This window comes from Tinamus guttatus, unplaced genomic scaffold (genome assembly GCF_059628265.1).
Source record: "Tinamus guttatus ecotype Peru unplaced genomic scaffold, ASM5962826v1 Tinamus_guttatus_pri_ptg000002l, whole genome shotgun sequence".
Lineage (NCBI taxonomy): Eukaryota > Metazoa > Chordata > Aves > Tinamiformes > Tinamidae > Tinamus > Tinamus guttatus.
The window spans coordinates 1,702,504-1,727,394 of NW_028288536.1; the positions used below are offsets into that span (position 1 = coordinate 1,702,504).

The window sequence follows — 24,891 nt, forward strand, 5'->3', positions numbered from 1 at the left end:
CATGCAAAATGGTTGCCAACTCACTTGAAAAATTCTTTAAGTGAATCCCCTTCATTTCCATCTCCTCTGTGTTAGTCCTGATGAGTTATTGTCAGAAAGCTCGGGGAAAGTCCAGTTGTCTTTATTTTCCCTTAGCATCTAGCAAGCAAACTAACAAAAAGCCAGTATTTCCATCCCTCTGCTCAGATGAATAATTCATTACCCTGCAGGTTTTGTGCTGAATGTATTGGAACTAATTCTCCCATAAAGATTCTCTGAGATGGCCATGGACAAACAAGATTTTTTTTTTTTCCCCCCAGCCTTCAGCCATGTCATCGTCTTTTCACTGAGAGGTGGAAACAGTTTATTCCTATTAAATTAGGAGTGAAGGTTTCTAGCGTTTCTAGCAGTAGAGGAGGGCATCCTTTAATTAGGGTGCCCGGTGGCTTTTCAGCGCTAGGACCGGGAGCTGCCGTCTCCTCTCTGGGATTTGTGACAGCCTGGAGCGAGGCTGCCATGTAGCTTGGGTCCAGCTTGGTTCTTGGCACCTGTGGAGTGTTGTTCTAAAGGTGGTTTTATGAGTGTGGGCAAAGTGAGGAACTGCCTCTCTCCTCTTAATAGGAGGTGGCCAGATCTTCAGCTGGTGTAAAATGCAGCCCGTGGAGTTACGCGAGTGTACACAAGAGCAAGATCTGACGGGTTATTTTTAATAAAATGCAGTGGCTTTTCTGTACCCCACCCCAATCCATTTCTGCTGCTCACCCGTTGTTTTTGATCAAGACGTGAGCACAAGAAATGTTGAGAGGGAGGAGAGGTGGCAGATCCAGGCTTGAATCAGCGTTCCCAGCAGCAGTGCTCCTGTATATCGCCTTTTGCTCGCTCCTGTCTACAACCGCTCTGTAAGCCAGCAGGTCTCGCGGTTTCATTGCTTGCTTCCACTCTGTTCTGTACACCACTCCTGCCCGTGGAGAAAAACATAAACTTTACAGTGAGTCTTTACAGGATTTTGGTTATGCTTGAGATAAGTAAAGAAAATTAAGGGTTGCGCCACAATCGGCAGCTTTGCCAGGAGCTCCTGTGCCAGGCCACCCACTGGGCTCACCCCTGGCCAGGACGTTGCTGGGTCCTGGCACCTACCTGAAGCATTTCCTTCAACACCAAACATCTCTCTTGGCTGTCTAGCCCCATAACAGTCCTGGTAAATGCACTTCCGTCTGTATAGAGACTTCTTTTTTACTTTTTAACATTCTGCTCAGTTAGCACCTTGTGTGATTGCATTTTTTTTTTTTTTTTACAGTCTCGCCACTGTTGTAATGTCTCTTTCACACTTGAAATTCCTGGCCCTTGAAAGAGCTTCCCTTTCCCTCTCTCTTCCAGGCTCCCTAGTTCTCCATTACCCATTTCTGTAATTATTTTTCTTTGCCTCTACTAATATCCTCCTTGGTGAGTGCTTGTATTTGCTGCACTTTTTTTTTTTTTTTTTTTTTTTGCCAAGTCTTCCATTTTATTTAATTTCTACTATTTATTATCAGCTTATTGCACTGCAGAATATTAAGGCCATGTTGGAGAATTTGTATGAAAAAAATGCACTGAAGTGATTTCCACTTGATTTCATTTGAAAAAAAAATCCAGAAATCCAGTGCTATCTATAATACAGCTCTTTTTGTGGGCAGGTGCTCTGCATCATTCTGCCCACTGATTGTGGTATCTTTAGGATGGCCTTTCATATAAATCATTGCAGAATGCCTGTACTTAAAATACAGTTGCACTGCACAGAGCAATGATTTCCAAATTGCATTCAGTATTGTGTTACATGATCAACTTTGCCATAGTAGTAGGTCAGTATATGTTTAGCATTTTAAATTTTTGAAGTTTTCTTTTTCTAAATGTTGCTTGGTTATCTGTAGCGATTATTTTCTTTTGCAACCTGACTTATTTCAGTTTTGCTGTTCCCTGAGTCAAGATATCCGTAACATTTGGAAATTTAATTTAATGATATCCATAATATTTGGAAATTCAAGTGCTGTTGGAGTAGGACTCAGCATTGAACTCTTCCTGTTTCTACACGAAGATAAGAGAAGAGAAGAACAGAAGAACTATAATTTTCCTATCACATCTTGGGGCTTTGTCTCTTCTTCAGAAATCATACTTTAAGCGCTGTGAGGTGTAACTACTACTGGGCAGCATTAATTACTGCAGGAATAGACAGATTCCCTGGGCAAATATAGATATTTGTGGGAAAGGGAGAGATTTCAATCATAATTAAGAGAGTGTTTCCTAACCGCGTGCTGAGCGCAGTTTTGCTGGGCCGCTGCATGGGGCTGTACACAGGATCATCCAGGGAGCCATTTTTGGAGAAAAAAATGGGCCATATTTTGCAGAAAGCATTAGGAGTGTAATCGTACAGCTCCCGTGGTCTGACGTTTCTGCAAAGATGTTTGTGTCCATACCTCTCCAACTCAAAACGTTTTTCTTGCTTTTAATGCACAAAATGCCATAGCAAGTTGTAGAATAATTCCTTTTTAAGGCCATAACTGGGCTTTTCTAGACGTGATTTGCCAGGCAGTGTCCCTGTGCCCTAGTCCTCTCGCTAAAAGAGCTTTTTCCCAGATACAATTCATCTCTTTTACTCGGGACTGTTACATTTGACTGCAGTGAGTTGTGCCCAGGAAGTGATTATTTCTCTCCTTTTACTCTAAATTAGGCTCGGTTGCAGCCCATGCCAAGGTGCTGGAGTTTCTTCAGCTTTTCAGGTCTAATTTGGCTCTTATCTGTCATCTTCGAGTAAATGAGTGCTGAGGAGGTTACAAAGTGAATACTAAGGTGTAGCAGTAACTTCAAATCTTAAAAATACAAACAGAAACAAAAGAAAGCAAAGTTGTGCAATATCATTAACTCACCTATTTGCTTCTGCTGAGTTTTCTGCTAAGAGTTTGGCTTTTTAGCATATGCAGAAGTGAGGAGTCTTAGCCAACTTGTTTCACTGGGATGACTTTATTTTTTCAATTTTTGCATGTTTAGTATTCTGTCATTGCATTTCCTAGTGCTCAGGCTGTGAGAGGTGGATGGTTTCTTCTGTGTCTTGTAATGACAAGTGATTAGAGCAATACCGGGATCTTAATGTTCAAACTCTTGTAGCTTTTCTGGAAGCCGAGTAGGAAATCCTCCCTGGTTTGGGGTGTTTTTTTTGGTTTTTTTGTTTTTTTTCTCCCACACTTTGGCTGATGGGTTTTCATGCCAGGTGCCTTTTTGCTGTAAAAGCAGTTTGACCCTGTGTACTGGGTGGCTTTTAGAAACATCTCAGTCCGGAGCCGCTCGCTGCATCCCCGTCTTTCCAAAAAGAGCCGGAGCTTCCCGAGCAGCATCGGCTGCGGCTCAGAATTCAGGTCAGGGACTCCCTGCCTGTTCCCTAGCAACTCGGGGCTAGCGGTGCCTTCCCCCCGCCTGCCACCTTGGGCATTTACCCGTGGGATTGCTCCGTGGCAGGATCGCTCTGTGGCGGGATCGGGGCAGCGCTGGCAGCTCACGCTCTGGGGCACGGAGCCCGGGGTCTGGTGAGATGTAGGGTGAGTTAGACCCCACTGAGGCTTTACGGACACCTCCGTGCAAACTTGGAAGCGCCTTTCTGTGTTTTGTTACTGCCTCATTGTTTGGCAAGGTGAGAGATGCCTGTTGAAACACCGGCTGCCTTTTTGTGTTATGTCAAACCTGTCAAGCAGGAGCGTATGCAGGTAAGCAGCTGAAGAAGGTTCGTGTCTGACTTGCTTTAAAGGTTAGTTTCCTACAGGTGTAATGGGTCTCTTGGTTACATGGGTGCACAATATGAGGCTGTGCAGGTGTTGACCTGTCTTTGTACTTATTAAAGTTTCATCGGATGGTAAGTGAGGAAAGTTAAGCGGAAAGATGAACTGTCTTCCCTTGTTCCTTGCTACTTCCACTTATAAAGCGCTGGAAACAGCCTTTGAACTTCCCTAGTTAATTTATTGTGGAACTGGCTAATGCAAAAGCCGTAGGTAAGCAAGAGCTCCTGGCTGCCACGCGCTCGCTGCAGCAGGCTCCTTGCAGCAGGCTTGCAGGGTGCAAAGGAGCAAGCTCCGCTTGCCCAGGATCCTTTGCAGGGGCTGGCGGTCGTTGCCTGTGCTTTGTACCCCAGGAGGGTTTGGTGCTGCTTTTTGTTTTACTGTAGCAGGTTGCAAGTGGAAAGCCTTTGACAAATGCATAAATTAAAGCACTAGGCTGTTCTAAAAAAAGAGAAAGAATAAAATGGGAGCAGAAGAAGCTGGCGCAATAGCCTGCTTGCTTTATTCACCAGTCCCGGAGGATCATGGTGTGCGTAGCCGGGCGCATTCCTATGCATGTTCATATGCTTGTACAGAGGTAGCTTGGCAGTTTCTAAAGAATTGTTTCCCACAGAAAAGAGTTCCCATGTTTTCAAGAATGTGGAAGTGAATGTCTCCAGGTGTGGGCCACCTAGTTAAGTAGCTTTTTTGCAGAAGTGGGTACACACTATGTTCCAGCTCTTCAGCAGTGTGGCTTGGCACCACTCCAGCTGACTCCAGCCAAGTGGCATCAGGTAAGGACCTGACTACAAATCTCTAGGGCAGATGCACTGCAAGAGCATTTGTAGTTTTGGTTTCTGTGTGTGTGAGAGAGTCTGTAGAAGTGAGTTCTGAATAGAGATGTAAAAGAGCAGAATTTTTTAAGCTGTATTTTTAAATTATTCCTAATATGAAGCTACTTAATTTGAGTGCTGACTTGAAGGCATTCAGGACCCAATTTCTTCAGAGTGACTGAGAAAGTGCAGTTTCAATTGATATTTTCCACTCCCAGTATTCAGAAAAACAATTCCCGGAGTCTCAAATTTCACCCCTGATGCAGTGGCTGCTTTTCAGAGTGGTACTGTGTAATTTGGGATCCCAGGCTTTTTGTCTGTATAATAATACATAAGGGAAAACTCAAGCAGGCACTCTGAGGACCCATGGCACACATGCCTGTTTAAGAAGAAAGAAAAAAGCTTTTATCAAGGAAAGATCTTTGTGCTGGCAGGATGTTCTTTATTGCAGAAGGATACCCTAAGCACGTAACTTCACACTGCTGAGCACTTACGTGATGTAGGGCAGAGGGGGAAGCAATATTTGAGGAGGTGCTTCACATTTCACTTAATTGGTCCTGTCTCATGGACAGCAGCTTTCAGGAGACAGTTACAGTAGAGTCTCTTTAGCCACTTTCATCTACCTGAGGCTGGGTAAAGCAAAACCCCCGGAGCCTGAGACCTGGGATGAGACGTCTCTCCTGGCCCATCTCAGCTCACAAGGACGAGCGTCTCCCTAGCAATCGTCCCTGCCGGAGCTGGGGGGCCCTGCTGCCCTTCTCATTCCCTGTGCACTGACCTGGCTTGCTGCAGTTTAAAATGTCTGAAAAAACATTGAACGGAAAAAGGCCTCTAAGCGTAAGGGATCAGATGTTCCTCAAGATTGAGCCAGCTGCGTATGAAGTGCTAAGTATTTTCCCATTTCGCCTCTGTTGGAGGCATCCTGCAGATGGGCAGCCGCTGCAGTCGCAGGAGTGTGTCCTGGCCCGCAGGGTTTAAAAGGAGTCTGAATGGGCACTGCAGCCAGGTATCAGCAGCCAATGTCAGAAATCTCATGTTTGGATGTGTGAAAGACACGAGTTTAGGTTTTGGAACGTGGGCCTTGCAAGGCATGGTATTTCCCAGCAGTAAACAATCCCCTTCAGAAATACCCTTGGACTCCAAAACACAGAAGAGACAAGAGGTGGAAAGTGGATACTTTCCTCACTGCTGCCTGCTACCAACCTTTGCAAGCCTAAGCTGGAGTCGGAGGGCTTAAAACGCCAAGTGACCTCAGCATCATGTAGCTGTAAAGGCCACCTGGGATTCCATATACAGGTCTGAGCATCTGCCTCCCAGAAAGGGTGAGCTCAGGCTGGGACGGCATGGAGAGGGAGACATCTGGGGAACGCGTCTGGCACTGAGGGGTCTTGCGAAAACATAGAGCTGAAGTGCGCGTGTGGGTGAAACAGCTCATGACTATGCTGTGTGAGGCACTGGGCAGGGAAAAGGAAGCAAATGCTGGCCTCCTGGCTGGCCTGGCCTGCTCGGCTGGGGCTTGGGGCCTGTAAAAGTGATCAAGAAAAGCCAGGAAATGCTGGGGTCCCTCAGGCAGGCCATGAGGCTGGTCGGTTTGGGAATGGGTTTTCATTTGTTGCTATGGCTAGGTTTGTACCTGCCGACTTCTCCCCTGCTGCCCCAGGAGAACAAGCCAAACCCGGCAACTCTACGCGGGAAGCTCCCAAGGCAGGAGCGGCCAGGGCAGCGGGATGCGGCAGCCCTGGAGTGCTGTGCAGTGAGATGCAGGCTGATCTTGAACAAGGTGCTGTGTTCTCTGAGCTTTTCTTAGGCCTGCTGCTCTGCCACCCTCTTATCCAGGGTGTCCCCTTCCCGCTTGACAGGGAGGCTGTGCCCTGCGCCGCTCCTGGGCCTCTGAGAGGAGACCCCGCAGTTTGGCACTCGGCTCTAGAAAACCTGCGTCCTTGAGCAACCCACATGCTCCTGCAAGCCAGGTGGAGCCCAAGGCTTGCAGAGGTGGTGGCAGGTGAGAGCTCTTCATGCCATGCTGGATTTCTGCAGCTCGCGTACATGGTATCTGCCAAATTGGAAGCAGGAAAGTTTTGAATTTATGACAAATGCTTCCCAATGGCAGTTAGTTAAGCGCCTGCGCAAACTCAATTAACCATGATAACCTTGTTGTAGCCATAAATTAATAACCTGCTTCTCACGGGTCTCTGAGGAAACACTTGTGAAGGGTTCAAAGGAAGGAGCTCAGTGGCGCCCAGAATAGGTTTCCCAGACGGATCTTTCCCTTTCTACCTCATGTCAACATGGTTTGCACGTTTGTGTGTAGCCTGTGGGGCTTGCTCAGCACAGGGAGTAAGAGCAAAGTAAGAGCGAAGTGTTGTCGTCATTCCTCCATTGGCTGGTGGGGCAGCCAAGAGTGAACATTGCCCGGAGCTCCCTGCCAAGGGGCAGAAAGGGGTGGTTGGCTGGGCGTTCATGGGAGCCTCGGAGGGGAGTCTGGGGGTTGCCCCCCAACCCCCCTTTTCCGCTGTAGCAGCAGCCGAGGCGCAAGGGGCCATCCTGAACTGAGCTCCGTGTCTGGGCCACGCTTTGTGCGGTCCTGGCGCCGCGTGTCTTAGCGGGCTTCAGAGAAAGCTTGCCATCTGCCCATGTGTTGGCACCAATCTGTTCTACAGAAATAACAGTAAGTCCTTTCCTCCTCTGTCTGAATAAGCGTTTAAAGTTGTCAGCTGGTTATGATCCCCATGTTATATATGTACTGAGTGGCCCAGCATAAACTCATCACGGTAGGTTCTGTAGGGACACGTATGGAAGAAATCTGACTTGAAACAAGAGATGATCTCCAGTGAAACCCCACATTACTCAAGGGCTGCTCCGCATCTCAGCTCTTGAAGAAAACACAATTTGGAGTGAAGCGGGGTCCTTCGTGGTGCACCGAGGGAGCAGGGCAGAGGGAAGCACCGCTCAAAACTGCCTCCGAGATGCACCTCCTACTGCAGCGAACCAGGAGGCCCGCAGGGCTCAGCGGGACGGGAACCTGGAATGTGTTTACAGGATAGAGGTTACTGCTGAAATATGCGAGCTCTGTCGCCCCGGGGGGATTTCGGAGGGCTGAGGTTGCGTTGGCGCTGGCTGTACTTCCTGGACAGCCTGTGCCAGTGTCGGGGAAGATACCGGGCCGTGGTGCCTGCACCAGGACATCGGAGAAGGAGAGCGGCAGGAGAAGATGTTCCCCTTTCCCACTGCCTTCTGGTGCCCTCCCATTGGCATCTCTCTCCATCCTCGCTGCTCCTGCCTAGGATGAGCCAGGAGAGCGGCTGCTCCTTGGCCCGGAGACATGGCCGCTTTTTGCTGGTGCATCCAGGGTGACTCCAGGTTAGCGCGTGGCAGCAGGCGGGTCTGCAGAGCCGCGTGGGCCGAGACGGAGCAAAACGGAGGCAGCGATGGCGGCTCTAATGAGCAGCTCCTGGAAGATAAATCTGCTTACGTCTGGTCGAGGTGCAGGCAGGAGGCTGGTATCTCTGCCAGATGGGCACAGGCTTCTCTTAGAATGTTGAATTCCTTGTCTTTGCATTCCATACTTTCTTCCTCTGCTTTAAATATTCAATATTGGAGTTGTTGGGTGCATAGATGATCAGAATGGTTACTTTGTCTCTCCGCTATAGGAATTTCTGAGGAACCGTGGAAAGAATATCCATTTATTTTGTGCACTTCTCCATCTTATTTTATGTTTGGTGTTACCAGACTCTCTTTTTCAATACATTGTTGGCAAAATATTTGCAAATAGCCCTGGGATATAGCTACATTCTGTGTTTGGACAAATGAGAGGTTTGGAAAGATTTATCATTTAACTTTTAAAGAAGTTAATTAACTATTGACTATGTCACACCTGAGATAGCTGTTAGTAAGTACCTAATGCATGATAGGTGGGTTCAGAATGGATAAAAGCTGGTCCAGATTCAGATCTGATGTAAGCAGTTGTAGTTTACTTCATAGTGTGGTTAACTTGGCCTACTAAGCTTTGTTTTGAATAGCAGATAAACCTAAATGAGGATCTCAGTTTGAGTAGTACTAAGCATTTTCTGCAAACTGCCAAGCACCTTAAACTCCCATGGAACTCGGCACTTTCCAAGATATGTTTGCTTAAGTGATGGGGCACTGTGTGTGCAGTTCATCGGGGCTTTGTGTGGTTACAGGTGAGTCTTAATGCCTTTTTTCACCCAAAGGAAGTGTGTCTGTGTGTATTTATGGACATTTTACTCTATTCATGATTCCATAAAGCATTGAAGGGTCAATGAAAGCCCTGTTATGTTTCCTTGAATTTAAAGCCACTGAGACCATATAAACATCATTGATTCTTGTGCTCGTTTCAAATACCAAAGGAACTTGTATGACTGTTTTCGTACAAGAGCTTCAGGAATGTTCCCAGTGCCGAGTTCAAGGGGAACCGAAGGACTCGCGTAGCTGAGGTGCTCTGTATGTGCGCTTGAACTATGCGGCTCTTTTTAGGGTAAATTTTCAAGTCTTTTGTGTGGCTGTTTTGTTTGCTTTTGTGTCTTGTTTAGAGAAGGGCTTTTCCCTTGAACTAAGTGTGGCAAGAGGGTTGTTACTGAGCAGCAGTGTTACGTGTGTGTGTATGTTTCCAGGAGGAAAAGCCCTGCTTGCCTTTCCAGGGCATGGACTGTTGCCTGCACAACGTGGGAGATGAGACTGGGCGATGGCAGCACTTCCTTCAGCCTCCTGCCTCTGTGTGCTTTGCTTGTGGGAGAGCAAACCCTTGCTCCTCACAAGCTGCTTGGGAGGAAGGCTGAGTTTCGTGGCGTGTTTCTCCCCTTTCCTCTTGCTTGCCTGCAGAAAGGTTGCAGGAAGGGAGGTCTGTCAATTCTTGGAAAACACAGGCAGAGACAGCAGGGCTTTTCGGCATCCCTGGAAACGTGCGGTGTCTGCAATAGGGATAGGAATGTGCCACTGGCAGCGGGCGCTTTGCTGAGGATCCTGCTCGGGAACCTGCACGTGACTTGGAAACAAATAGTGACAAACTCACTGGAGCCAAGCCGGGCGGGCCAGAGGGAGGAAAATCCACACTGCTAAAGAGAAGAGAGAGTATTGGATTCCCAGACAGGGAATGCAGTTGCAGAGGCATTCCTGCCCAGCAGCGGCGGCAGGGGCAGCACCGCACATGTGACCATGCGCAGCGCGACGGGGCTGAGCAGCAGCGGTAGGAAAGTGCTGAGCAACACGAGGGTGTCGCTGCTTACACGCTGCTCCCTGCGCCAGAGTTTCCTGATCCTCCACCTCCGGCACAGGAGGAGAGGAAGCGCTGGTGCAAGGAAACAGAACTTCTCTGGAGAAAAAAAAAAGGTGGGGAAGGTTACCAGGGTCAGTGTGAGACTGATGAGGATGGAAGGCAAACTGTTGTGGTTTAGACAGCAAGCCATTAGTGCAAATATGAAGTATGATATATATCCCTGTGGACAAGGAATAGTTTGGCACTGGCACCTCCTCATTAAATTATAAAACCTGGCAGAGAACACTTAAGTCAGGGACTTTCCAAAATAATGTTTTTAGTATTATTAGATCCAAAATATTGTAGCAAATGGAAGGCTGTGGTCAACTGCCCAGCTTTGAAAAGAGAAGGCAAAATTTTATGTAAAAAGTATCTGAATATCTTTTTTTATCCTTCTATTGGCATAAAGCTTATCTTTGATACTTTATATAGGCCTGCTGGAGGAAACAGTGCAATTTCCCAAAGGCAAGACTCCTTTTGATAAAATATTTCTAATACCCATTTCAGAGGGATGGGAATACAGCTAGGACGTGCAGACATCCTACAAGGGCAGCGGGACAGGAGCAAGGCTGGGTGGCCTTGCGGTCCCACCGAGACCCTCTGGGCTGCTGGTAGAGCTCCTGGGATGATTGTGCGAGTGCACACACATGTGCACGTGTTCCCCTGACCTCAAAGTTGGAAGCTGAATACAAAAAAATGCAATTTTTACCTCTTTGGCATAAGTAGAGCTTTGGAGCAGGAAGATGTATGGCTTCGGAAATGGAGGCGAAGTTGTGATCGGGCCCTTGTGCCCTTTCACTCTGCGCATTTTGGATGTGTTTATACAAGCGCGTTTGTTTGCCTGAGATCTGAACCCCACTCATGTCCATGTTCCTTTCAGTGCTCGTCCCATATGAGCCCCTCTCGCAGAAACAAGGCCTGGCAGAGAGCACTGGAGCAGAGAAGCAAATGATTGGCAACTTTGGGAAAGGTTTTGGTAATCGGTTATGTTTTGACAGGTTTAGTTTTGGGTAGCGGAGGCTGAATAAGAAAAGTGAGATTTCTACCTCTTCCCAGATCTACAGAGATGTGTGATAGACAGATGTTCATGCCATGATATTTGAGAGAGTAGAGGACAGGATTCCTCTTGCTTGGAATGGTTATTTTAATTTCAGATTTTAAAAATCCCCCTCCCCTTTTTTTCTTCTTTGTTTATTGGGAAGAGCATGTTGCGATACAACTCAGGAATAAAAAAGTGTAAATTGACATTGTTCAGTTCAGCTGTGATTTTTGGATATCCATGTCTGGATGTGCTGGCATTTGGGAGAGGTAGGCAAGGGAAGAAACACCTACTTGTTCTGCATCTTCTTCACTCGCGCATTCCCAGATGTATTTCTTGCATCTGAGCTCATTTAGGAAGGGCACTCGAAGGAAGGAGAGGGGAAAATGAGTCTCCGCTGGGAAAAGTCCAATATAGGAAAAACAGTGTTACAATCTTGGGTGGTATTTAGCAATTTATCAGGAGACATTCTGTGCTTATAAAATCTCATAATAAATTGATAAACCAGCTATCTCCAGCACTCTGCTGTGGAAAGAACCGAAGATAAAATGTAAAAGGGGGAAAAAAGGAACAAGAGGAAGAGTGTGGAGCCGCCAGGAGGGCAGTAAATCTCTCTCTCCCTCACAAACGGGAGAAGCGGCAGCGCAGGCTGCTCCCGCAGGACTCGCATCCTGCCCAGTCTTCAGGTTGACATTTGGCCTCCAGGCCCAAACCCCAGCTCATGCCAAATACCACAGGTGCACGTGGGGGAGGATTTTAAGCCGCTAGATTTTCCGTTTTCTGTAGTCAGTGATTTGAGAAGCATTTTGCTGCATGCTTGTTATGCTGGCAGCCTGTTGTAGGTTTGAAGTAAAGCTATGAGGAAGCTAAGTTTTGCTGTAGAGTAAACAATCAAATCTCTGTTTATGTCAGGGGAGCAGCAATCAGTCATAATCATACCCAGATTACACTTCAGCCTCTTTTTTTTTTTTTTTAATTCCTCTTAAATATCTTTGACTAATTGAACCTTTCATATGATGAGTCTATTATTGCCAGAGGGTTTGTTATAGGCACTGAGGAAGAAGCTTGAAAGCTTGAAAATCTGTCTCAATAAATTGTCAAAATAGCTTATACAAAAAGGAAAAGGTGACACACAGATAAAACAGTCTTTTTGCATTCATCTATCTGGGAAAGAAAACAGATTTCTCTGATGTCAGATGCTGAAGGCAGGGGGAAAACAGCACTTATCTGATGCTGTTTCAGTATTCAGAGTTTGGAAGGAAAAACAACTTTTCTCTGTGTCAATAAAAACATCACTGTCAATTTAAAGTAGAAATTCCTGTAATCACCTAAAGTTAGGCTCGGTAGAACATGGAGCTGCGCAGTCCTGCCCTTGCAGAAAAGCGCCAGAGATCTCCAAGAACCACGGAGAGCTGAGCAGAGGCCAGTGCTTCCCATTGCTCTCCTGGGAGCTGGTGCAGCAGGAACCTGCACTTGGGAAAACACTGGAGCGTGTGGCTGATTTTAGCTTAGCACTAAGTGGTCAGGTATTTGCTTCCAAGTCAGGTGTGCTAAGAGGATCTGCCCATTCAGAAAGCGCAGTCACAAAGGAGCCGTCGGTGCTGCTGGCTCCACGACTGCCGCCGTGAGCTCCGCGCGCTGGCCCCAGTGCTGCCGCTCGCCAGGTGTTTCGTCATTCCCTTCCTTTCGAACTGCAGCATGATTTGCCCGAGAGCTCCCGTTCCCAAGGTGAGGAGGAGCAGAGCATGCCCGCTCATACGACTGCGCAAACAAATTTTTCTGTGGTCGTAGCACCATAAAACTCCTCCCTGCGTGTTTGGCACCCGATTGTCACCGGGCAGCCCCAGCTCGTTGTCCTGGGCACAACATGTGTTTTCATAACATAGCAACAGCCCTGCGAGCTCCTGCCTTCTGCCCCACTGCGTCCTCTCCTGTCGACAGATGTAGGCCTGAGAGGATTAAATCCACAGGCTCTCTCAGGATTCAGGCTGCAATCTGGCATCTTGAAACTCCAGCAGATCTGAGATCTGTCCCAGGTTGTGAGGGCTGGAAGATTGAAACAAGCCAATGTTCGCTCTGATTGCATGCCAAGTGTAGATACAGTAGTTTTGCTGAAGCCTTGCGATCATTGAAAAATACTAAATATCTGACCCAACCATCTAGCATTTCTTTAAGAAAATGTAAAGCGCCCCCATCCCAGAGGCTTGGTGGAGCTCTCCAGATGCCCTCACTAGAGTCACAGACTGCATGTGCACAGGCTGCACATGTGGGGTTTCCCTCATTACAAGGAGGTCACTCCGAGTGCCTATGACCCTCATTGCATGCAGACTGAATTCAGCAGCTCTCCACGAATAGGACAGCATGAGGTTTTACCTCCAACCGGACGTGGCAGTCGTCAGGGATTACTCTGCCAGGTGGTGTGGATGGGAGCGGGCCCAGCCTTGCGCCCCCCACCCTGCTCAGTGCCCAATCCCGGCTGGCTGGAGTCGTTCCTCGCGCTGTGACTCGGCAGGAGGCGTCTCCAGCAGGGCACCCGTGTGGTGGGCTGCCTTCACCCATGCTTGGGCGCTCTAGAAAGACACAGCAGTTCCTGAAACAACTGTAGAGAACTAGAAAAATGCTGCAGACCTGAGAAATGTTGTCATGTGGTGTCCACGGGAGAATGAAGCAATAGGCACTTGTGCCTGAGAGAACAGATCTCATCCAGGTTCGGTGTCTTTCCGTGGTGCACGGTGTGGAAACACACTTGATGCCCTCAGGTAGCACGGATTATTTATTCCCTAATGTCTCCCTAATCTTCAGAAATCCTTCCTGACATTACGATGAAGCTAACTTTTATTTTTTAACTTTCGGGGACTTGGCTGCTCAGGGGGTCAGATTAGATAACAGCATGTTTCTAGACTGTTAAAAATACATTATCTTCATTAAATTTGCTAAAGACAATATGTTTACAGCTACCTATGCATTTGAAACAAATGCTTCCATTCCATGTGCTGGTGTTTCTCGCTCTCTGGTCCTGCCTTTCAGAATTGTATAGCATATAAGTATTTGGATTAAAAAAACAAACAAAAACCCCAGACTCTTCCCTGACTTGAATGCATTGGAGCTTTTCCAGTTTGCCACTGCTGGGCATCTGAATTACAGCATCCATAATTTATAGGGAGACCGTAGGATCCTCTTTCTGGATGTGTATTGCTCATAGGTACTACAGCATGTGCATGTAACAGCCGGAGCCTATGGAAGTTTGGATTTGCAGGCCTGTCATTGCTGTTGCAACATAACAGAGTGAGACCCCCAGAGCGTGTTTGATAAGTGACTAGGGGTGCGTATTTGTCTGTCGCTCACCGTGGCCGGTTACGTTTTGGATACCTGCATAATCCCAGTGTGTTGTGACGCGGTTCCTGCCTGCGCCGTGGCGCGCTCCGGCCCGGAGCAGCCCGGCCGTGCCAGCGACCGCGCGCACCGGGGCACCCAGCCCGGCAGCGCCCTCCATGGCTTCAAACCAACTCCTACGGCCTCCCCGGTGAAGGAAGGAGAGCACAGACAGACGTCGGCTCGGAAAATGTGCTTTGGGTTACAGATATTTCATCCTCAAGCTTGAGATGTGCACAATTTTGGAAATGTTTTTAGGCACCTTAATGGGTGAAGTAATATCTTGCTTCTGTCTTTAAAAGTTATTTTATTTTTATCTGTATTTTTTTCTGCTGTCTGTATGAACAAAGAAATAAAATTAGTTGTTACCTTTTCGCAAATTTGTTGAAAAAGAAGAAAAACTGGAATCCAAATACTTCAAGTTAAATGCACTCAAAATACCTTCTGTTCTTTACTAATGTTGCTTGCATATATCAAAAACATACTGTTGTTATCTGCACTGTGTTACTGGCAAAAGCAACCGGTGTGATTTGGATAAGAGCAGAAAAGGAGAGCAAGGGAAGTAAACTTCCTGAAGTTCATTCTTTCAGAAGCGTTGGATAATCCCATTAAATGTACTTTTGAGTCAGGAGATATTACTAGCAGTGCCCTGGTTAACTTAACTGTAACATACCATTCTCTTAGTAAGTGGAAATATTCTATGGAGTTTATTCCATAGTGTCCATAGCCTTCTTTTAGGCTCCATATACTGTAGCCTAAGAAACTTTGTCCTATGGGAAATTGTTACTTTTTAATAAATACTTATTTAAATATAAATACAGTGTATATATATTTATATTACAGTGTATATTTATATACAATTCTTTTACATGTATAATATTCATCTATTTGTGTATTTTAGTATCTTGCCTATATAAGTATACATAGTTAAGTAATATTGTTTCTGTGATATGAAACATGCTTTTTCCACTTCCCATAGTGACTGTCACACAAGTTCCGCCAGGATAATGGACCCTAAGGTGCGAGAGAGTGAAGGATTTGGAGAGGACAATTCAGGTAAAATTGCTGGTTTCCCCAGTGAATGAAGTGTTACGACTTTCTGAGCTTCAATATCTTAGCTTAATCACAGAAATGACTCTTGCTTTTTTTAGAAAATATGTCTTCCCCTTTTATTTTTCTGTTGCCAGGGCTGTTCCATCTTTCACCTTGTCAGCAGCTTAATATAAGATTTTTGTAGCATCTTGTGGCAAAGTTAACTTTTTAAACAGAACAATATGATCCAGCAATGTCTGAAGCGCTGGCAGGGATGTCTTGCATTGCTCTCATGGGCACTTATTTGGGCCATGCACAGGTTATAGGGATGTTTTGTCCAAAATACTGGTTTCATTTTAAATATTTTTCTTCTTGGGTTATGGAACTGTTCCTAATTCGAGTCCTTTCTCAGTGAAGAGACTAGTATTGCCTTTCAAGACTATTGCCTCTTTCCTATTTTAATACTTTGTGATCCATTGAGTCTCATAATTACCATTCAAAATATCCTGGAACATACAATAAAGCTGATATTATAAAAGCATTAGCCTCCTGACACTGTACGTTCCACCTAAGTAAGCCATTTCTACATTTAAATTGGTTTTGGTAACAACATTGTCCTTATCTTTGCTATTTAGCTTGCTGAACAAAGGCAGTGATTCCAAGTTGTAATTTCTTCCCTATATCCCAGGCAGTCAATAACAATTTTTTTTTTGTGACCTAATTATCTCAAGAGGCATGTAGAAACTCTATTAGAAAATATCCTACATTGTACATTACTTCTTATGTGTCATAAGCATTGCAATCCATTCTCTGAGATAACAGTAATTTCATGGTAACTGTACAGACCTGAAAGATTTAATACAACAGTGGAGTGTGTTGCCTCATCCAGAAAAAAATCCACTTATGAATTTATATGAGATTTGTTATTGTTCCTAAAGCTCACAAATGCTACCAGTAGTGTCATCTTTGTGTTTTGTTACTTAGGAAAGAAAAAATCCAAGTTCAAATCTTTCAAAAAGTTTTTTGTTAAAAAGAAAAGGAAAGAGACGTTGTCGCCTACCGAAAACAGCAGCCTGAAGCTCTTCCAGTCCACGAGCGATGTCGCAGCGTCACAAGGGACGCATGTTAGTTACGATTCTGAGGAGGAACTTGAGTAAGTCTTTGAACTGCGTCTGCTAAACCAATGAGGAACCATTAGGGTGTTTATGGATTAAGGAGACCCCCCCCCAAGTTTCTTCCTCTTTTTAATCATATTGACACATTCTTGAACAGTTGTCTACTTAAGGAAAGTACAAATTAAAGTGGCTGATGAGAGACAAATTACAAGTGTGGCGGATGGCTTACAGCAAGAAATAATAATTTAAAAAGCTTTCATTTAAATATAGATAAGCTTTGAGTTATCATTTCAAGAGAACGTAATTCCCCGCTTCAAGTATGGATTCGATACTCAGTTTATGTCTTACCAGAACACTGTTGTGCCTCTGAAGTGCATCTCCTAAGGACGGTTAAAGAAATTTAGAGGTCTAGTGTTTTATGTACGTTTTCAAAAGCAAGGAGGAGATAACGGAGAGAACCCCACAGAAACCAGCAGGAACCACAGCTTGTGTGATCTTTATTTGCTGTATCTGACCAAAGGGTAGATTCTCCATCTGTGTTAGTCACCACAGCTGTCTTTTATAGTCAGCAGAGGGAAATCCGCATTGCTAAGATATAACTCATGTCATTCCTGTGCAGATATCCAAGGTAGGTCAGATGAACTATGCCCTGGAAGTGCCTATTTCTCACCACTGACTGTAAAGAGGGGCCTGGGGTGATGATGTCTGCTATAGATACCTATGTTGCAATATCTGAAGTTAAGTGAGAATAGCAGCCTGGGTACCTGAACGCCTCTGAAAAATCTCGGGCACCTCCAAAAATCTTATCTATAACTTTTCATGTGAAATTTTCGTGTGAGAAATGTGATAAAAAGCTCAAATGTTTTATTGGATGGACAGATGGATAGAAGAGCCCCTCAGCTGCCTAAAAAGAGAGTCATGGCATTAATGGATGCTGGCTCTCTCAAGTGCTGGCATCGGTTTTCTCAGGCACTGGCAACTACTGAAGAGATGCTGTTTTGGGTAGGGACTGGAAAAGGAGCCATCCAGTCCATTAAAAAAGACGTCTTGCAATATGGCCACTAGGCAGCGCCAGACAACTGAAAGAAATCTGTCAACAAATGGGGGTGTGTGTGTTTAGCAGTAATGGCAATAGTAATATTAGTCCAGCCTGATCATTGCTGCTACCCTGGAGTTTGCAGGCTGGTAGCACCAGGTCTCGGGGCAGGCTGTAGCATTTTTCTTCAGCAGCACCTTCTTGGGAACTGCATGGGGAGATCAGCTCTCCTGCACAGGCCGTGCAAAAAGGTCGTGTCCAGCTGCGTGCAGTCCCTGCCTCTCCTGGCCATGTTCCTGAGCCTTATTGGCAGCGTTATTACGTTATTGTTTCTTAATAATTGTTTAAGCAGACAAAGACCAGGAAATACTTTGAAAGAAAGGAAAATGACTTAGAGCACCTGTAATCCGAGGAGGCCTCCAGGGAACCCCCGGGACGCTCTGGGGGATGCGTGTCCTCTAGGAAGAGAGCGGCAGCGGTGGCGTGTGCTGCGCTACATGGGCACGTGCAGCACTGCTTATCTGCCTGCTGGTTCTGGCTGGGTAACATGGTGCATTGAGCAGCCACGGCAGCCCTGATTGGCACTTAGCAAATTGCTATAGATCCCTGTGACCTTGGATGCATTACAGAGATCACATTTTCACTTAGATAAATTGTTCTTCTAATGTCTCTAATGTATTAAACCAAAGCACTAGGCTTTCCTTCCTTCTGCAGCAGGAATACAGATGAACTTTTTCCTCCTGTTCTTTTATTAAGCATATTTATAGTGGCCATTGCAAGGAAAATGTCACTTTCTTCCACGTTTGTTTATGTTTCTGAATGTCCTTATGACAGCAGTACCTCAGATCCAAAAATAGTTTTGCTCTCTCTCTCTCTCTCTTTTTTTTTTTTTTGTCTAAGTAATGTCTTCAATTAACTTGATATTTGCTTGAGTCCAAACAATTTGGTATTTGGATTTGCAATTTCATAGCTGTCTTGTGTAAAAAAATTTAAAAGAGGGGCATTCTGGAAGAAATGCCATGTGCCTACATTTCTGGCCCCTGCTCAGTCAGGCTATGAGCTAAGTGGAGGAAAATGAGCACCACAGATCTCCTAGCATCTCAGTGAGCGCACCGGGATCTCCCCTGGAGAAACCAGATGTTAACCCCCCATGTATGACCTTTTCAGGAGGAGTTACATGGTGCATGTGTCAGAAGTAGGACAGAGACTGCAAAAGGAGCTGCCTCTCCAGTTCCTTTCTCTAGACCACAAAAAATGTCCTGCAAACTCACTAGGGAAAAGCCCCATGGTCTGGATACAGGAGGAACTGGGAAGTGTTATGTGAATGATTCTATCAGATAACTTTATGGCCCTGGGTTGTTTTTGTTAGTGACCAGTATGGCGGGTGTGTATCAAACCCTGTGCCACACTTAGACAAGAGGAGGATTAACGTTCATGGGGAACGTTCAGTCATTTCCAAGGCACGTCCCTACAGCAGCAAGAAGCTGGCCCATCTCAGCTACAGGGCGGCTCACGGGAAGTCGCTCCGCTCCGCGCCGGTGCTCGCCCGTGGCGGTGCCACACGGCGCCAGCGCTGCCTTCTAGCCCAGGGGCAGCAGCTTTCCGTAGAGCACAGCCCAGCTGCTGGCGCCAAACCGTCTCCAACTGCGACTTGGTTTGCTCACCCCACAGGTGCAACGTTGCAGCTGTTGGCCTAGTTTTCATGGCACTACGTAGCCTGGTCAGCATGCCTGTATTGTGTTCAGCGAGGGGTTTGGAATCGCAGGTGTGATGTGTGGGGCGATGCACATTCATCTTGTGCTCCATTTTCAAAAGCCCATCTGAGTTAAGATGGCAAGAGGACTGACTAAATGTGCTTATTTACTTTCACTGTTGGTTGTGTTATTCTAGGACCCACAAAGGCATTATGGGGAGCAGAGCTTTGTCCCATGACAGCATTTTCATCCCAGAGACTGGGCAAGAACCTGCCAGGCCAGTAAGAGTGTTTTCTCAGGAGAACGTTTCTGATCGAATTAGAGCTTTACAGGTAATGGACACCACATACATCTTTTCAATGCAAGAGATGGGATATCTTTCCAGGCTTTTTTTTTTTTCTCATAGCCTTTGTAGTTGAACATTTGATTACTAAGTGATTATCATTTGCAGACTACATTCGATGTTGAGTTTGTTAACTAAAAAGCCATATTATATCTTGGTTCTGCTTAAACAATAAGTATTAATAGATGGGTTGATTGTCTACCTAAGAAAACCCCTAAAGAGAGATTGCCTGTGCTTAGCATCATTCAATTGTAAAGTTAAAATAAAGGTAACTTATTATCATGAACCAAAAAAACGCAGTGGGGACACCTCCATCACTTTCACATGCTAATGTATTTTCTACCATGTGGTAGCTGAAACTACAGCACAACATGAAACTGGGGCCTCCACCCCCATCTGGACTTTATGCAAAGCGCTCGGAGGATGCTGGCGCCAGCTCTGAAGATGATGGATTGCCCAGGAGTCCTCCAGAAACGTCTTTGCTCCATGAAATCCTAAATTCAGGCACGACGAGAGTGAGTAGTTCGAGTATTGACAAAAGTCAGTGTTTAATGGCTTATCTCAGCCATGGATGGAAGGCAGAAAAAGATATTTTGCTTGCTAGACATATTACTGCTTCATTTCTGAGCCATTCATATATATCTTACTCAAAGTGGGAAAGTGGTGTCTCTGGTCTCTGTGCAAACAGCTACTAAAAATCTCTCTTCCTGTTGAAATATGAAGATCATGCCATGCCAGAATATGCAGAAATAGGAAAGAGAGGGTTTGTTTTTGTGCATAGGTTTGGGGGTGATGTGGGTGTTCGGGGACTACAGATCACAGCTCAGCATAAAAAAGGCCAAAAAATCTGTTGTCTCCCTCAGGCATGCTGATTAGAGTCTCTTCCTTAGTATTTTTCTCTACTGCTATGGTAAAAAGAAATATTGAAGAACCTGAACTTTTTTCTTTTAAATTATAGTTTTGTTACAGATTATTTTGTACTTTATCTGCATGTCTTTATACTTTATTTGCAATGTCCTTGCTGGTCCTTAAGACTATAGAGAAAAGCAACTTACATTTGTTGGTATTGTATGCACTTTGTGTAGATGGTTTCTGCTGGTACATCCGACTCATTTGTCATCTTTACTGAATCTCTTCCTCATTCCACCCCACAGTTCTCTGACTCTCACAAGCACCTTAGCTCTTTGAGTTTAGCTGGAACAGGCAGTGAAGAAGAAGAACAGGTAACTTCTGCCAAATGTATTAAGGGCCAAGCAATTATGTATATTAATCTTTTAAAGGAATGTAAGGTATAAATATTACTTCATTGTCTGTCAGCTGCAAAAAATAACCTTCTGTGTATGTAATTGCATGCCTATCTGCTTTGCTGTTTCAATGGCTATCTTTCTAACATTAAAAAGATGTGATTGTTTAGCAACATAGTTCTCCAGCACCAAATAATCTCCTGCTAATAGTAACTGAAACTTCTAACATATCTCATGTCCTTCAGAAAACTTGACAAGTGTGATTTAATCCTCAAAACCAACCAGATTTAGACGCAAAGAGAAGTGGTATCCCTTGTTTAAAATGAGAAACTGCAGTAGAGGGTAGTTAAGTTATGCACACGGGTTGAGGGAGGAAGTTTGCTAAGAAGACATGAACAAAATGTAGATCTTTCGGTATCCTCCCAGACTCTTAAATTAAGTACAGTATTGCCTTGCATTGGTACGGAGACACTTTTCCTGATGACAGAGATTTGATATTGCTGCTCAGGATACTGGGATTCAGGCGTTAGTCAGATTTTGACCACATGGGTCAGTGTGAGCTGTGAATTCTGCTGCAATGATGTTTTCAGGACTAAACAACAACCAAATAGATGTTTTTCTTTAGTCAGCAGTTACACGTGGTGGCTGATTAAAGAGTGGTTTTGAAAGGCTCTGGAGAGTCCCTTTCAGTTGTCTGCAGCTGGAGTCATGGTGGAAACAACACAAGGTATAATGAGAAACATTTTCTAGAAATAGGAGAAGGAATAGAGGAAAAATGCAGAAGGGAAATAAAGAAGCTGGTCCCAAGTTGACCATTTCTTGGTAATTATGTAAAATGCATTTTAATGCCAGCTGCAGCAGGGCTCAGCAAAGATTTCTGGCCCCACTTGTTAGACTTATTTGAAGGTATTTGAAAAGCTGCTTTATACAGTGAAGTCTTTATATATCTTAAAGAAAAAATGGAACATATGAAGAAAGTATTTCTTGAAAATCAGTGTAGGCTTACAGTAAAAATATTTTTCCAGTCCAGATGTGTATTCACTAAAGGAGCATTAATGGCTCCCCATAGCTCCATTAGCATCTCCCTGTGGCTGCGGAGCCGCGGTGGCGACTTTGGTTGCGCAGCTTTTCCACATCCCCCATGAATTAGTTCGGAGCTCCGGACAGCCCAGTCCCATCTGAGAGTAAGCCAGACAGCAGCACCACACGAGCACAGTCCTCCCCAAATGCGGAGCCCAGTGGCATTTTGGAGGGAGCAGACCTCCTTCCCGAGTTAGGAGGAGACACGATGGCCAGCCAGTAGGTGCCTGAAGGGCGCTGCACACATCACAGCTCTGAGGTTTTTCGTGGCAACAAGACCTTCCAGTGCCTTGGAAGCTTTTTTAGTTGGAAGGGAGAAGGGAGGGTTCATGACCATCCACATGCGCGCTCTGGGAACTGGGCTTCCTCTTGGCCCCACACGTGGTGATACCCAGTGCAAGCAGCTGAAGCGGAGGGCAGGGTAGGGGCCCTGCTGGCCATCCCTCTCCCACCAGCCTTAGCCAGAGACAGATTTTATAAGCCAGGCTGTCTCTGCAGCCAGCACAGACCTGGCATTTGCTCAGCCCGCTGAAATTTAACTGGAGTAGCCAACCAGATTCCTGCTTTTCTAGTGTAATGACCAACACTGAGCATTGATAATGAGAAGGGCAAATTCTTAAGGCAAAACGGAAGCCAGGAAAGGGAAAAAAAGAAAAAAAAAAGACAAGTAAATAATAATAGGCCTTGAAAGAGAACATGGGCTGTATCTTTATCAGGCAGCTGAAATGTCAGTGTATTCATTGCTAGGCACTAATGTATAATGCAGCCATGTATCGTTGTTGTACATTAGTCATGTTTGAGTACGACATTGCAGATAGTGCAGAGAAACCCTACCGCAAATTAGCCAGAGCATCCATTATTCAGCATGGCTGAGCAAGGTGCTTTTTGGTGCTGTTGTATCTTTTTCTTCATAGAAAGCTATTGGAAGTTGTGGATCCAGCCTCCATTAAAATCGGTGGGAGTTCTCCGCCGGATGTAGAGGAAGCGGTAGCAGGCCCTGACTATATTCCAGATTATCTTCTGTCTGCAGTGCATGTGCAGAACTCTGCACGCAGAAAACGCTGATGCTTTTTCCTGCCTAAATAAAATAAACACTGTACAGCTCTTGCTTTCCCCCAGCCATTCCCTTCAATAAAATATGACTTCCAGAAGTCTTCTGTCCAGCTGTATGGGGCATGACAAAGAAGGAAAATTTCCATAATGAAAGGCACTGGAATTTCAAGCCTTCAGAGGATTGCTATCAAGAGCTGGCAGAGGTCGTTTTAATATTGTGACAGATGTCTCAAAATAGTACCATTTTACCTACTTGCAAAAACTGAATCAAAGAGAAAAGAAAACTTATTTTTAAAGAGTCATTTTCGTAAGGTTCAATCTTTTTGCATCGGCCCCAGGCTTGGGTGGTTTTGCTGAGGCACTCAGGAAAGGTGAATTTCAGCATCACGAAAGTACAGCTTCCTTTGGGGGCATCCAGAAGTTATTTCTGGATGGGTTACGGGTCAGGTTGGAAGTTCCAGGCCACTAGTAGGAATTGCCCACCATTTCCTTCCCTAAAATAGTCTATACATAAAATATGCTTCAGGGTAAACTCCCTAATAATTTTGCAAATACAAATAAATTATGAAAAAGAGGAAGGTAACTGAACTGTTAATGCCATTGATGTTTTATTCTTTTTCTCGTTAAGAGGATATTGTAGAGTTGGAAGGAAACTGATAAAATGTAGAAAGTTAGAGGTGCTCTGGACCAGTGCAACTCTGGGTAGGAGTCCGGACAAATCCTGTAGGAGAGACCCAGAAAGGAAATTTACCCATTAGGACTGGTACTCTTCATAACTGCATTTGCTAAAAACATGCTGATTGTGTATTTCTATGCTTTAGATCTTTTAGTTAAATGTGACTTGTTCTCTCCTACTGGGATACATAGCGTGGCATTCTTGCTGCTAAAAATGCAAAAATTGCTAACACATTGCTAATATTCCATGTGCAACACTAGGAAATGCAGTGTATTTTAAAAAGAAGTCAGAAAGAAACCAAGGCAATTACAAAATGCCACAAAATAAACCGAACTAAAAACCACAAAATAAACACACCTCCTTCCCGGTCTGTTGTTCTCATGGCTTGTGTTTTTTTTGTCTGATTCTCCATTTGGGGAATCTCTATTTTTGTTTTAGGTCACGCTGAGTCCATCTAGACCTCAATCTACAGCCGACCAGCGGTTCCCTAGGCAGGGAAGTGCTAAAACTGGAGCTCCCCGGATATCTGACAGCAGCATCTCGCCCACAGCCAATTTTGATGCTCCACCTGAGCTCTCCTCTTGCTTGGATAATTCTGCTGCTAAACATAAACTTTTAATAAAACCCCGGAATCAGAGATCCGGTAAAATGAGAAGATTTTCTCAGGTAATTATTAAAAACAACAACAACAACAACAAAAAGCAAGAACAGTGTCATTATTTAAACAAAATCTGGAATTTCTTCCTGGATTTCATATGCAAATTCAGACGGGTTAAGAAAAGTCAGATGGGTGCATGGTTATTTGGTTGGGTTTTAATAGCTTTATTTAATATGTATCTGGAGTAGTCCGTAAGCACAGAATAAATATTATGTGATTACTTGTTACTTCTCTTGATACAGCAGTTTACGTGAATGGTTCTTCATAACATTACTGTGCAGTACAATTTAGTATTTTGGCTGCAATGAAGTTGAGGCTGACTGCTTCTATTCTTTCTTTTTAAATTTTACCTTCTCAAAAATGATCAACTTGTGGACTTTTTCTGTCCTGAAAGATCTTGTAAAATCTTGACACTTTGAGAGACTTTGTATTTCTTTATGGTTTTGTTTGTCTGCCTGTTTTTTTTTTAACTTATCAAACATCATTGGGATTATAGTTTCAAAAATTGCAGAACTAAGTTATGACCTGCACTTGGGACCAAAGAGTGGTCTTTAGGACTTCTGCATTCAGCCTTCTTTCCAAGCTTGTCCTTCTACGTTCTCTACAGACACTTAAAAATATGTCTTCATGGAGGAAAAATGAGTATAGCTGAAACTGTTGGGTTCTAAACAGTCCTTCAAAACACT

The 24,891-nt window shown here is 44.9% G+C and overlaps 1 protein-coding gene across 1 annotated transcript in view; it reads left to right on the top strand.

Annotated features, from left to right (window-relative positions):
* Window positions 1-24,891, top strand: part of CRACDL (CRACD like) — a 54,301-nt gene that overhangs the window by 13,857 nt on the left and 15,553 nt on the right. Inside the window, exons 2-7 of the mRNA XM_088522213.1 lie at window positions 15,254-15,330; window positions 16,291-16,459; window positions 19,348-19,483; window positions 19,848-20,009; window positions 20,649-20,717; window positions 23,986-24,213. Coding sequence (XP_088378339.1) covers window positions 15,254-15,330; window positions 16,291-16,459; window positions 19,348-19,483; window positions 19,848-20,009; window positions 20,649-20,717; window positions 23,986-24,213 — 841 coding nt within the window. The remainder of the gene's footprint in view (window positions 1-15,253; window positions 15,331-16,290; window positions 16,460-19,347; window positions 19,484-19,847; window positions 20,010-20,648; window positions 20,718-23,985; window positions 24,214-24,891) is intronic.